This window comes from Phaenicophaeus curvirostris, chromosome 18 (assembly GCF_032191515.1).
Source record: "Phaenicophaeus curvirostris isolate KB17595 chromosome 18, BPBGC_Pcur_1.0, whole genome shotgun sequence".
Taxonomy (NCBI): domain Eukaryota; kingdom Metazoa; phylum Chordata; class Aves; order Cuculiformes; family Cuculidae; genus Phaenicophaeus; species Phaenicophaeus curvirostris.
Window position 1 is genome coordinate 14,611,772 of NC_091409.1, and position 13,133 is coordinate 14,624,904.

At 48.1% G+C, this 13,133-nt stretch overlaps 1 protein-coding gene across 1 annotated transcript; it reads left to right on the forward strand.

Annotated features, from left to right (window-relative positions):
- Positions 1–5,869: 5,869 nt before the first annotated feature.
- Positions 5,870–10,608, forward strand: GDF5 (growth differentiation factor 5). The gene is made up of 2 exons (XM_069871680.1): positions 5,870–7,401; positions 9,006–10,608. The coding sequence occupies exons 1-2, from the start codon at positions 6,783–6,785 to the stop codon at positions 9,872–9,874; spliced, it is 1,488 nt and encodes a 495-aa protein (XP_069727781.1). The 5' UTR covers positions 5,870–6,782; the 3' UTR covers positions 9,875–10,608.
- Positions 10,609–13,133: the final 2,525 nt, after the last annotated feature.

The window sequence follows — 13,133 nt, forward strand, 5'->3', positions numbered from 1 at the left end:
ACAGCTGTGACCCCTCTGGGATCTCCTGCTGCTCTGGATCCCCCTGGATCCCCCCTGCCCCACATAATTCCATGCCCCCTTCCGAGTTCTCCCCAGCTCCCAATCTGTTTGGATCCCTTCAGACCTCCCCAGCCCCACACAACTCTGTATTCCCCTCCGAGTTCTCCCCAGCTTCTGATCCCTTTGGATCCCTTCAGATCTCCCCTGCCCCACACAGTTCTGTGTCTCCTCTGGGCTCTCCTGTTGCTCTGGATCCCTTTGGGTACCCCCTGCCCCACACAGTTGTGTCTCCTCTGGGCTCTGCTGCTGCTCTGCATCCCCCTGGATCTCCCCTGCCCCACACAACTCCGTATTCCCCTCTGAGTTCTCCCCAGCTCCCTATCCCTTTGGATCCCTTCGGATCTCCCCAGCCCCATACAACTCCGTATTCCTCTTCGAGTTCTCCCCAGCCCCGGAACCCCCTAGATCCCCTCCTACCCCACACAGCTGTGTCTCCCTCTGAGTTCTCCCCGGCTCCCGTTCCCTTTGGACCCCTCTGGATCTCCCCTACCCCACACAACTCTGTTATTCCCCTCCGAGTTCTCCCCAGCTTCGGATCCCCCTGGATTCCCCCTGCCCCACACAGCTCTGTGTCTCCTCTGGGCTCTCCTGCTGCTCTGGATCCCTTTGGATCCCCCCTGCCCCACACAGCTGTGTCCCCTCTGGATCCCCCCAGCCCCACACAACTCCGCATTCCCCTCCGAGTTCTCCCCAGCTCCGGATCCCCCTGGATTCCCCCGCCACCCGCCCAGCTCCACGTCCCCTTCGGGCTCTCCTGCTGCTCTGGATCCCTTTGAATCCCCCTGGATCCCTCTGGATCCCCCCTGCCCCGCACAGTTCTGTGTCCCCTCTGGGCTCTCCTGCTGCTCTGGGTCCTCCTGGATCCCCCCAGCCCCACACGGCTCCGTGCCCCCCTCCTCCGAGTCCTCCCCAGATCTGGATCCCTCTGGATTCCCCCGTCCCCCCCCCCCGGGCTCCCCCGTCCCCCCCCCGGTTCCCCCCGGGCTCCCCCCTCACCTCTCTCCCCGCCGGCCCCGCCATGTCCCGGCCCGCCCGGGGCTGCGCGCGCTCCGGGGGGGGCGGGGCCTCCCCTCCCGCCCATCCGAAGGTCGCTGGTTCGAGGCTCGGCTCCGGCTCCCCCCCGCCGTGCGGGTCAGAACCGCTCCCCCTGCTCCTGAGCCAGAGCCCCCTCCCCAGCTCTCCTGGAGCCCCTCTCAGCGCTGGAAGCCGCTCTGAGGTCTCTGCAGAGATATGGAGAAGTGTGGGTTTGATGGGTGGAGTATTTGGGGGATAAGAAATGGGTTGGATGGTTGTATTCAAAGACTAGTGGTCGATGGAGATGAGTGACAAGTGGTGTCCTTCAAGGGTCTGTACTGGGACTGGTGCTGTTTAATATCTTCATCAATCACTTAGACATCAAGATCAAGTGCACCCTCAGCAAATTTGCAGAGGACACCGAGCTGAGTGGTGTGGTTGCCACAGTGGAGGGACGGGATGTCATCCAGAGGGACCTGGGCAGGCTGGGGAAGTGGGGCTGTGAGAGCCTCATGAGGTTCAACAGGGCCAAGGGCAGGGGCCTGCACCTGGATCGGGGCAATCCGCAGTTTCAAACATGCTGGAGGATGATGTGATTGAGAGCAGCCCTGAGGAGAAGGGCTTGGGGTGCTGGTTGATGGGAAGCTCAACATAGGTCCAGTCCTGTTCAACTTCTTTATCAATGATGTGGATGAAGGCATCGAGTGCACCTTTAAGAAGTTTGCGGATGACACTAAGCTGGGAGGTAGTGTCGATTTGCCCGAGGGCAGGGAGGCTCCAAAGGGATCTGAACAGGCTGGACCGCTGGGCTGAGACCAATGGCATGAGGTTTAACAAGGCCAAATGCCGGGTCCTGCACTTGGGGCACAACAACCCTGAGCAGCTACAGACTAGGAGAAGTCTGTCTAGAAAGCTGCCTGGAGGAGAAGGACCTGGGGGTGTTGGTTGACAGCAACTGAACACGAGCCAGCAGTGGCCCAGGTGGCCAAGAAGGCCAATGGCATCTTGGCTTGGATCAGAAACGGCGTGGCCAGCAGGTCCAGGGAGGTTCTTCTCCCTCTGGACTCGGCACTGGTGAGACCGCTCCTCGAATCCTGTGTTCAGTTCTGGGCCCCTCACCACAAGAAGGATGTTGAGGCTCTGGAGCGAGTCCAGAGAAGAGCAACAAAGCTGGTGAAGGGGCTGGAGAACAGGCCTTGTGAGGAACGGCTGAGAGAGCTGGGGGTGTTTAGCCTGGAGAAGAGGAGGCTGAGGGGAGACCTCATTGCTCTCTACAACTACCTGAAAGGAGGTTGTGGAGAGGAGGGAGCTGGGCTCTTCTCCCAAGTGACAGGGGACAGGACGAGAAGGAATGGCCTCAAGCTCCACCAGGGGAGGATCAGACTGGATATCAGAAAGAAGTTTTTCACGGAAAGGGTCATTGGGCACTGGCAGAGGCTGCCCAGGGAGGTGGTTGAGTCACCATCCCTGAAGGTATTTAAAAGACAGGTGGACGAGGTGCTCAGGGACATGGTTTAGTGGCTTGGACTCCATGATCCTGGAGGTCTTTTCCAACCTGGTCATTCTATGATTCTATGAGTCAGCAATGTGCGCTCACAGCCCAGAAGGCCAAACCATATCCTGGGCTGCATCAAAAGAAGTGTGGTCAGGAGGGCAAAGGAGGTGATTCTGCCCCTCTATTCCTCTCGTGAGACCTCATTTGGAGTATGGTGTCCAGTTCTGGAATCCTCAACATAAGGAGGACATGGAACTGTTGGAACGGGTCCAGAGGAGGCTGCAAAGATGATCAGAGGGCTGGAGCACCTCCCATATGAGGACAGGCTGATAGCATTGGGGTTGTTCAGCCTGGAGAAGAGAAGGCCCCAGGGAGACCTTATAGTGATCTTCCAGTACCTAAAGGGGCTACAAGAAAGCTGGGGAGGGACATTTTACAAAGGCTTGTAGTGATAGGACTAGGGTCAATGGGTATAAACTGGAGAGGGCAAATTTAGATTGGACGTAAGGAAGAACTTGTCCATGGTGAGGATGGGGAAGCACTGGAACAGGTTGCCCAGGGAAGTTGTGGCTGCCTCATCCCTGGAGGGGTTCAAGGCCAGGCTGGATGAGGCCTTGGGCAGCCTCAGCTAGTGGGAGGTGTCCCTGCCCATGGCAGGGGGGTTGGAACTGGATGGTCTTTAAGGTCCCTTCCAACTTAAACTATTCGATGATTCTGTGATTCTATGATTCTATGATTCTCTTCTCCAGGCTGAACAACCCCAACTCTCTCAGCCTGTCCTCATACAGGAGGTGCTCCAGCTCTTGGAACATCTCCATGGCCTCCTCTAGACTCACTCCAATAGATCTATGATGGACCCATCTCCAAAGTTTTCTGTAATTCTTTCCTTTCTAAAAGCACAGATCTGTTAAGTTCCTTCCTAAAATTATCTTTTCATCCTTTTAAAAATCAGTCCCCAAAAAGCTATGGTGCAGAGGTCTAAATTCTCACAGAAACAGAATGTTAATTAGTTTTAATAAGCAAATGGGATGTGACAGCAAATGCCTGCGTGTATGGGGGGATCTCCACATGGGAATGTGATTACAAGGGGTGTGCTTCAGGAGGACACCAGGTGTCTGCCCAAGCATTAGAGTATGGACAGAAGCCACTATCCTGTGGCTACAGGGTCTGCCTCTTTGTTACATGGAATATGGACCTTTTATCCTCAAGGAATGGCCACTTCTTCAACACTGTGAAATGTTCAGCCTGGAGAAGAGGACACTGAAGGCAGACCTCATTGTGGTCTACAGCTTCCTCACAAGGAGAGGAGGAGGAGCAGGTGCTGAGCTCTTCTCTCTGGTGACCAAGGACAGGACCGGAGGGAATGGCAGGAATATGTGCCGGGGAAGATAAGGTTGAATATTCACCCAGAGGGGAGTGGAGCACTGGAAATTGTCTGTTTGAGAGGGTGGCACAGCTCACATAGACATAGTCTTAGGATCTGGAGAACAGGAGGCAAAGCACTTCCAAGGAGCATGTGCCTGGATAGTCCTTCTTTTTCAAATCCCTACACACACTGTGAGGAGCTGCCTTTATAGAATGGGCCAATAAAGGACATGGGGGCTGCGCGAACCAAGGCACTTGAGTGATGCTCATAAACTTGGCCAGTGGTGAGAAGTAAAGGCCTTGAACATCTCTTCCCACTGTGTCCTGTATCTGATGCAACGCCTGCACCGGAGGGAGGGTTTCTGTCAGTGTGTTGAAGATACCAGTTGAGTTGGAGCTTAGCCAGCTGGAATAAGCCGGCTGCTGCTAAAATCTATTAATCTCAGACACGTAAATATCATTTGAGCATACAATTGATTGTGGTTTTAACCTGGTTTGCTAAGAGACAAGACCTGGGTAATCACATTGTCTCCTCCTGCTCTTTCACATTCGTCTCTTAAATACTTTGTAATCTTAAATCTGTTTGCAAATCTCAGCCAAGAGCGATAAAGCAATAGAACTATTAAAGATATTAAATTCTTACAAGTGTTTTGAAAATGATAAGCAGGATAGATGGAAAATGGGAATTCAATGTTTAGTTGGTTCTGTGGTGTATTGGCAAACTAATCAATACCCCATAGCGTGGAAGCAGACACAGCACAGCACCTCCTGCCCAGCAGGAAGGTGAGCATTGTGGGAAGGGTAAAAAGATGGTATGGTTGGGAGAGCCATGGGGTGGCATGAAGTGACTGCTGGGGAATGATTTTGTAAGAAGTAACTCAACAAAAAGCTGCTTTGTTTTGATGGGGAGATTCAAAACTACAACTGACATCAGGGAGTGCAGTGCTAGGGAAAGCGGGGGTCAGTTTTAAGCTGAAAGAAGGGAGATTTAGATTAGACATTGGGAAGAAATTCTTCATGATGAGGGTGGGGAGGCCCTGGCCAAGGTTGCCCAGGGCAGTGGTGGCTGCCCCATCCCTGGAGGTGTTCCAGGCCAGGCTGGATGAGGTTTTAAGCAACCAGATCCAGTGGGAGGTGTCCCTGCCCAGGGCAGAGGGGTTGGAACTGGATGGGCTTTGAGGTCCCTTCCATCCCAAACCATTCTAGGATTCTATGATCAGAGGAAGGGCCACTAGGTCAAAATCAGGAGGGTGAGGGATCTACCTTATTTGTGACATTTCTGAAATCACTGAACTCTTCTGTCCTTCAGTTCTTCCATCAAAACAAAGTAAAGCACTGAGAGCTCCCTGTGCAGAAAGGGCTGCAGGTTGTTATTTATGAAAGCAGCTTGATGTTTCTCATCCTAGTCAGGGTGGGGAAGGCTACAGCACACACGGATCGTGCTAAAAATTGTACCTTTTTCCTCTTTTCTCGCCTCAGAAATAAAAACAACCAAGGGAGGAGGACTGGGCTTAGCGTCAGCGCAGGATGAGAGACTGGTCCCATTAATCCCTGTTCAATCCAGCCCAGTGCCTCATTTCCCGAAGACTCATTTAGAACAACAACAGTTCATTTTTTGCAGCTTATGAAAGACATAGTTGCCCCACGCTGTCTTTGCACGGCTGAAAGCAGCAGGATAGCCTCGGCACGACTGTAATGCTGGTCTCTAACGACAGCCTTCTCGTAGCGGTGGGGTTGGCTGATCTTGAGAATTTGGCATCTACAATTTTGGAGTGGAGGACAGAGAGGGGTTGGGTGGCTGGGGTGGAGGAGGAGGGCGGCTGCCTGCAGGGAGCACTGCTGCCCCGCACTCGCTCAGCCTGCTGGCATCCCCGCCCGCAGGACCTGTTCTCCAACAGGGCTGGCATGGTTTATTGTAAAGCATAAACACGCCAAAATACACCGACTGCGGGCACAGCCGTGTCGTGTTTGTGAAAAATTCAGCCTTACCCTGTCAAGCGCCCGTGGTACCAGCTCAGCCCTTCAGTCACTGGAGGACAAAGTGAAGCCACTGTTAACCACACTCTGGAAAAAAAGAGCTGAATGAATTATACTTCAATATTTGAACGTCTGCGTCTGGTGGAGTGTGTAACAGGTCTGAGTTTGTCCTGTTTCAACGTGAAGTTCACCAAAGGCTAAGGTAGAGGTCGTATTGCCACTTGAAAAGCCTCCTCTGGAGTTGTGAGCCTGTGGAGCTGTTTCACATGAGGCAGGGTATGACTCATGCTAATGAAAAGGGTAAAGAAGAGTTTTTTAAAGAAATATATCGCAGTTAAATTAGTTTAGACAGCATGACATCAGAGAGTAATTAAATAGGTTTGTTGGAATTCCGTTTCCAATTCCTGAGTTCAGGTTTGTAAAAGATTTCTGAGCACCTGCAGGTCTCTGTGTGTGAAATATTTTCACTGGAAAGGATTCAAAACTTTAAAAAAAACCTTTTAACACAGAGGCAGCATTACGCCATTCTTCCTTCTTGGAAAAAAAAAAAAAAACCCTTGGATTTAAACAGGACTCCTTCAAGTTTTCAGTCAGTTTTACAGAAGAAAACGAGGTGGTAAACTTTCTCTTTTCAAGAACAAGTTCTTTATAGCCGCGCACTGAAGTCAGGGGAGCTCGCATCTCAGTACACGAGCGTTTCCACTATGGGACTGGATACAAGGATTGAACAACGAGATTTGAAATGCTTTCATCTCAAACGAAAACCCTTTTTGCTGACTTTGGTTTTTAATTTCTTTCATGTTTTCTTCTGCCAAACTGGAGGAACCTTTTCTGATTTTTTCTTTAGTGGCATTCAGAGGAAGACCAGAGGATGAAAATCCGGCATTTTCTCACTTTACTGCTTTGGCATTTGGCTTGGCTGTCTCTGGATCTAGTTCCTGGAGCACTGAGTAATTCTGAAGCAGGCCAGAGTAATCTGGGATCTAAACTAGGTTTTTTAAAAGGAGAAGGAAAAGAGAGGAACCCCTCAGCAAGGGCAGGTACTCTGAGGACTGCAAGCCATGGGACCTCAAAGGCAAGGACTAAAAGCAGCGCTGCTCAGGCTGGAGCTCTACTGGCCAAGAATGATGAATCGAAGGCTTTCTCAAGAACAGCAGCCGCGGAGGGCAAGGTAGGACATCTCCCCAGCAGACCTTCTGCAGTAAGGACGGTGACTCCTAAGGTTCAAAACCTTGGCAGCAAAGTGGCTTTGAAAAAAACTGGCACAAGCAGTACTGACACTGATTCTTTCAAAAGCAAAAAGACTAAAGAGCCTGTAACCCAGAGGGAAACTAAGGAAACGTTCCGACAACCCCCTATAACGCCACATGAATACATGCTCTCTTTGTACAGGACTCTTTCCGATGCAGAAAGAAAAGGTGTTAATGGAAGTGTAAAACTGGAAGCTGGACTTGCCAATACAATCACCAGCTTTATAGACAAAGGACAAGGTAAGAAAGGAGCTCAGTCGTGTGTGCGTGTGTGTGTGTACAGAGAGAGATGTCAGCGTGTTTATATGTGGAGAGAGGATTAGAAAATACTCATACTTAGTTAAAGCCCAGTAGTTCTTTTTAATGTAGATTAAATTGTACAGTTTTGCTGCAGATATAGTTCTGCCTTATCTTGGAAAATGCATTTAGAAGCAGAACTGGATGGTTGTGTGGCAGCCAAACAAAACATCTAGAAAATGTGAGGTGCATATCGTAGAAAATCAATCAGTCTTTGCATGCTTAGGTCTTTAAATCCCTTTTACATTCTTGTCTTATTTTCTTTCCATAACTGGCTCGTGGAAACTGCTAACGTTAGGTTTGATTGTAAAGTATGTCTAAAAACACACGGTATGCTAAGAACAGCGCTGTTCTGTGAAAAAAAAAACCCACAAGTTTCAGTGTCAAAGGGTCAGCCTGATTTGTTTGAGGGAGAATCATCAAGAGCTACACTGTAGACCCAGGAGTCCTTACAGCGTGGGGTGGGTGTATCTGCAGTGGCTCAGAGCTCATGGTTTCAAGTACCATCAGCCCGCTCTCCGCAGAACCCACAGCTCAGCACAGACTAAACCCAGTAATTAACTTCAGGGACTCCAGATCTTGTGCTTCCATATTCTAGTTCCAGACCTTTTTAGAAATTTGGACTAGTGTTTTCTTTCAGACAAGAAATAACCAGGCTCCCAAGGAGTGCTGTTCCCCTTACAGCTCTGGTTGGAGAGCCCCATGTTACTTCCAGTGACGTTAGTAAGAGTTTTATCATGAACTTAAGAAGCAACATAGGCTGCAGCTGATAAGGTGACAGCAATGGGAGACTCAGCCAGGACTGGCTCTGTTTGCCATTTAATTATGAGTAGTTTGGCTTCTGGGAAGGCATGATACACAGCTCATGAGTGCTGCGCTCGAGTTCTCAGCTTGCCACTGGAAGGCATTGTTGATGTAACATCACTAAAACATTGGCTCAGCCATATTCCTTGTCAGGGCTGCTCCCAAGCTTGGCCAAGCCAACGTAGCGTGTAACGTCGGGGTGAAGGGAGGCGTGTTTTTCTGCCCAGTTTGAAAAAATTGTGAATCATGTGGAGTTAAGTTAATACGTGTCTGGCAGTTCCTGGGGATGTTGGGTTTAAAGGATTAATTGACTATTGTATCTTCTAAGGGTAAATTTGCTTATGTTTGGAGCCAGCATGAGGCCTGGGCAGCACTGAAGCTCTGCTTCAGTAATTCAGGTCGGGTATAACTGGTAAATAGACCCTGTGAGTGCTCAGCCTTGAAAAAGGACTGGTTTTCAATTGGCTAATTGCTACATTGAAGCTAGAAAAAGCCCACTGGTGAACAAAATGCAATTTCTACAAGGCAAACTCAGAAACTCATTTTCCTGTTCAGTCACTGAGTTCTTCTGGGTCCCTGCGCAGGACTGAACCTTTAGACAAAAACTGCCCTTTCTGTTTGGTGGGCTAATAAAGGAAACTTCCAGCCTTATGAGCCAGCTTCAGGAAGACCATTAAGAACTGAATAACTGATATTGATCTGTGCTTGATACATAATTAAATATGTGTGTGCTTTTTTTTCAGACGAGCGAGCGCCAACTATAAGAAAACAAAAATATATTTTTGACATCAGCGCATTAGAAAAAGATGGTTTGCTGGGAGCAGAGCTTCGAATACTGAGGAAAAAGCCTTCTAATACGTGGAAGTCTCATTCTCCGGGAAAAACTTCCCAAGTGAAATTATTTAGTTGCTCTACAAACAGACAAGCAGCAACGCTCCTGGACTCTCGTACTGTCAGCATCACAGATACACCAAAGTGGGAAGTGTTTGACATCTGGAAACTTTTCAGGAACTTCAAAAACTTGGTTAACTTGTGTTTTGAACTGGAAACTTTTGACAGGGGGAGAGCTGTTGATCTCAGGAGTGTGGGATTTAATAGAACAGGAAGACAGGTCAATGAAAAGGCTCTCTTCTTGGTATTTGGGAGGACAAAAAAAAGAGACTTATTCTTCAATGAAATCAAAGCTAGATCCGGACAAGATGACAAAACTGTTTATGAGTACTTATTCAATCAGAGGCGGAAGAGAAGAGCTCCTCTAGCAACACGGCAAGGGAAGAGGCCCACTAAGAATCTGAAGGCCAGGTGCAGCAGAAAAGCCCTCCACGTGAATTTTAAGGATATGGGCTGGGATGACTGGATAATAGCCCCTCTAGAGTATGAAGCATATCACTGTGAAGGGCTTTGTGAATTCCCCCTTCGATCCCACCTGGAGCCCACCAACCACGCAGTTATCCAAACTTTAATGAACTCAATGGACCCAGAATCGACACCCCCGACTTGCTGTGTCCCAACCAGGCTGAGTCCTATCAGCATTCTTTTCATTGACTCTGCAAACAACGTGGTCTACAAGCAGTATGAGGACATGGTGGTGGAGTCCTGTGGTTGTAGGTAGCAGAGCAGTCGCTCATGTGAATATGTTACGAAAGGCAGTATGACTTATTGAACATAACCTCTCCTCAAACAAGGTTAATTAGATTCCGTACCTCTAGGGAAAGTATGTTTACAAGGATGTAGCAATAAACCCAGTGCTTCTACGTGTCTCTCCACTGTGGGCATAGTTCAGTAGCATTTGGATGCTGTCATGCAGCCTGATACAAGGCCTTGCAGCGGCAACACAAGACTGGCTCTGACTGAAGTCCATGATAGAGAAGTTTATACCTCCACACTTCTAGATCACCTATTTTTTACCCTCAAGGCAGTGGGTAAAGATGGTATCAGTGAGCTGTGAATATGAGCTGTTTGATCCTTTGAACAGTTTTCTTGAGACTGAATTTATGTCCGAGTCCCATGTGCTCTGACCATTAAGAAATGTAAGAAGAGAGCTCTGAAGTCTAGAAGAGAAGGTTGTGTTCTGGTGTAAATAGTTACACTGTAATATGATTTCTTCCTGATTAGCTCTTGAAACTATGCATATGTTAAAAAAGGAGTCATTAAATGTAATATGTTGATTTAGTTTTAAGTTTTACATGGAGATAGGTCCTGCAGGAGATATTTGCTTCCATGTATGTTTTCCTCCAATCTACACATCTTTCTTAAGTATCCACCTTTCCATTATTATGTAGCAAGATATATTACTCTGTATAAGGTCCAAGTTGTTCTCAAATGCTCCTACTAAAAGTGTTCAATTATGGCATAAGATGTAATAAATTATTGACACAGTGCTGCATTGTGTCCAGCTGTCCAACCCTGCATCGTTATAATGCTATTAAGAAATTGGTTTTGGTGTTTCTGGACAATAAATACAAGAGAAAGGGACTTTTCTGTGCAGCAGAATACCAGCCGTGTGCAAAACACATCCATGGATTTTGCTTGCGTCGAACTCTGCTGCCTCAGAGAGGAACGGTGGGAACATTGGAAGAAAGGCTTGGAAGCATGGTTTGATTTGGTGAGGAACTTTGTCACTTGATGTATCTGGGGCAAAAACGAGCTATGCAGATGATAGGAATGGTTGGACTCGATGATCCGGTGGGTCTCTTCCAACCTGGTTATTCTATGATTCTATGATAGCAAAAGCTGTCTAGTATCCTTTTATTCCCCCCTCCAAGGGCTGCGTGTTTGCGTATCCCCTCTGTCTGTTCTAGACATGGATTATAAATCTATTGTGGGATTATGCTGTGTATGTTTATACCTGTAGAACTAGGTAACAGGTGCTCAACTATAGGTGGACAGACCATAAGGACCATCAGAAATTGCTGAAGTAGCTTAGCAATAGTATAAAATATAAACGCTCAGGTCTGATATTGTTTCATCACCGTTTAAACCATCAGGTCACATGCCTGCCTGGATCTGACCTCTGCCCTGCCCAGCATCACTGCTGTGAGTTTCCAGGAGCTGAACATGGCTCTGGAGCTCCTCCTGGTCAGTACTCCACCCTGGATGTGCTCTAGCGGCAAACCTTTCTAAATTCCTTGTCAAGAGCCATAGAGAAACACTGACAAAAAGCTCTGCCCTTCCTGCTGCACTCTGTGGGTGGCTGAGCCTTTAACCAGCTTAAAATACGTGGTTAAGTGGCCTTGCTGCAAGACACATGGTGTTCCCCTGAGCAGACCTGTGACCCACCATAACCTACAGCAAAGCGGTACAGAAAGAGTCCCGCAGGAGCCTGTCTACGTGTGATCCCTTCCTAATAGCTTAGTGCCGTGATTTCTACCTGGAGCAGTCCATGCAACAACAAAACGAGGTGGGTCAGAATGCTGTACTCAACAGGAGGTTAAGCTTGCTAGAAGATTAACGAAGATGTAGAATGATGAGCACTTGAAGCTACTTCATAACATACACATGAGAATTTCTGGCATCTTATGAGTTTATTTTGTGGGTCAGGGCTGCCCTCAGGGCTCCTCTGCCTCCCTTCTAGACTCCCAGTGTCTGCACTTCCCAGGTCCTGCTCCTCCTCACCCAATGGACCTGTCTCCTGTCCTGCTCATCATCAGCCATTCTCATACAACTATCAAAACAACAAGCCTTTTGTTCTGAGCTTTACTACAAGCTTGTTTCTACATGATTTAACATTGCTACAGGAGGAGAGAAACCGTTCTCCTGGCAAGCCCACAGCTGAGAGGCTTTCTTTGCCCATTCCGTTCAAGCAGTTCTTCTCTTGCTCCTGGCTGGTTTCTGCGTGACTGGCTTGCAGCTTTTCAGGCTCCTTTGTCTAGCACTGAGCACAGCTGCCTTCTGAGGAGGCTGGCTAGAGGACCAGGAGAAAGGGTTGTCTCCTTTCTTCCTTGCGTAAAGGAATACGCTTCCCATATGCCTGTTTGCACATTCCCAGTGAAATCTCAGCTCTCACATATGACGGGCATGGCCGTGCCGTGCCACTTATTGTCCTTATACACACATTCCTCAGTGGCTCAGGGGGATCAGTTTAAAATAGCAAATGCTGCCTGTTTAAATTCACTTCAAGCAAATCGAAGCTTTCTGAACAGACAAGTGGACTCCTAGGTTTATAACCGCCTGCAAAGGGCAGGTTGCTTCGCTTCCAGCTGGGTTTGTGAGATGCTGCGACAGCTTTGGAGGAAGGCGACATTGGTGTCACACACAATGCATGATAGTTTGGAAAAAACTGCTCTACACTTCATGTTGGCCAGCCTGAGGATCCCGGTGAGGCTGGTGAGGATAAAGCATTTTAAAAACCTAGTAGGTGTCTCCCTGAGTTTCCTGTTTCCTGTCCTTGTTTAAATTTCTCAATGCATAAATAAAACAAGATAAAGAATTAAATGGTAATTAAATTGAGCATGTATCAGCACCTAAATGGAAAAGATAAAGCTAAGAGCTTGCAGTGATCCCAAAGCAAACAGTATGAACTCAGGAAAAATCAAAAGAAATACTGACGTGTCTTTAAAAACACCCTTTGGTAATGGTTAAAACCCAAAATTCTGATAAGTTATAGCAGAAAGAGAAGAGAAGAGAAGAGAAGAGAAGAGAAGAGAAGAGAAGAGAAGAGAAGAGAAGAGAAGAGAAGAGAAGAGAAGAGAAGAGAAGAGAAGAGAAGAGAAGAGAAGAGAAGAGAAGAGAAGAGAAGAGAAGAGAAGAGAAGAGAAGAGAAGAGAAGAGAAGAGAAGAGAAGAGAAGAGAAGAGAAGAGAAGAGAAGAGAAGAGAAGAGAAGAGAAGAGAAGAGAAGAGAAGAGAAGAGAACCCCACTAATAGATCTTTA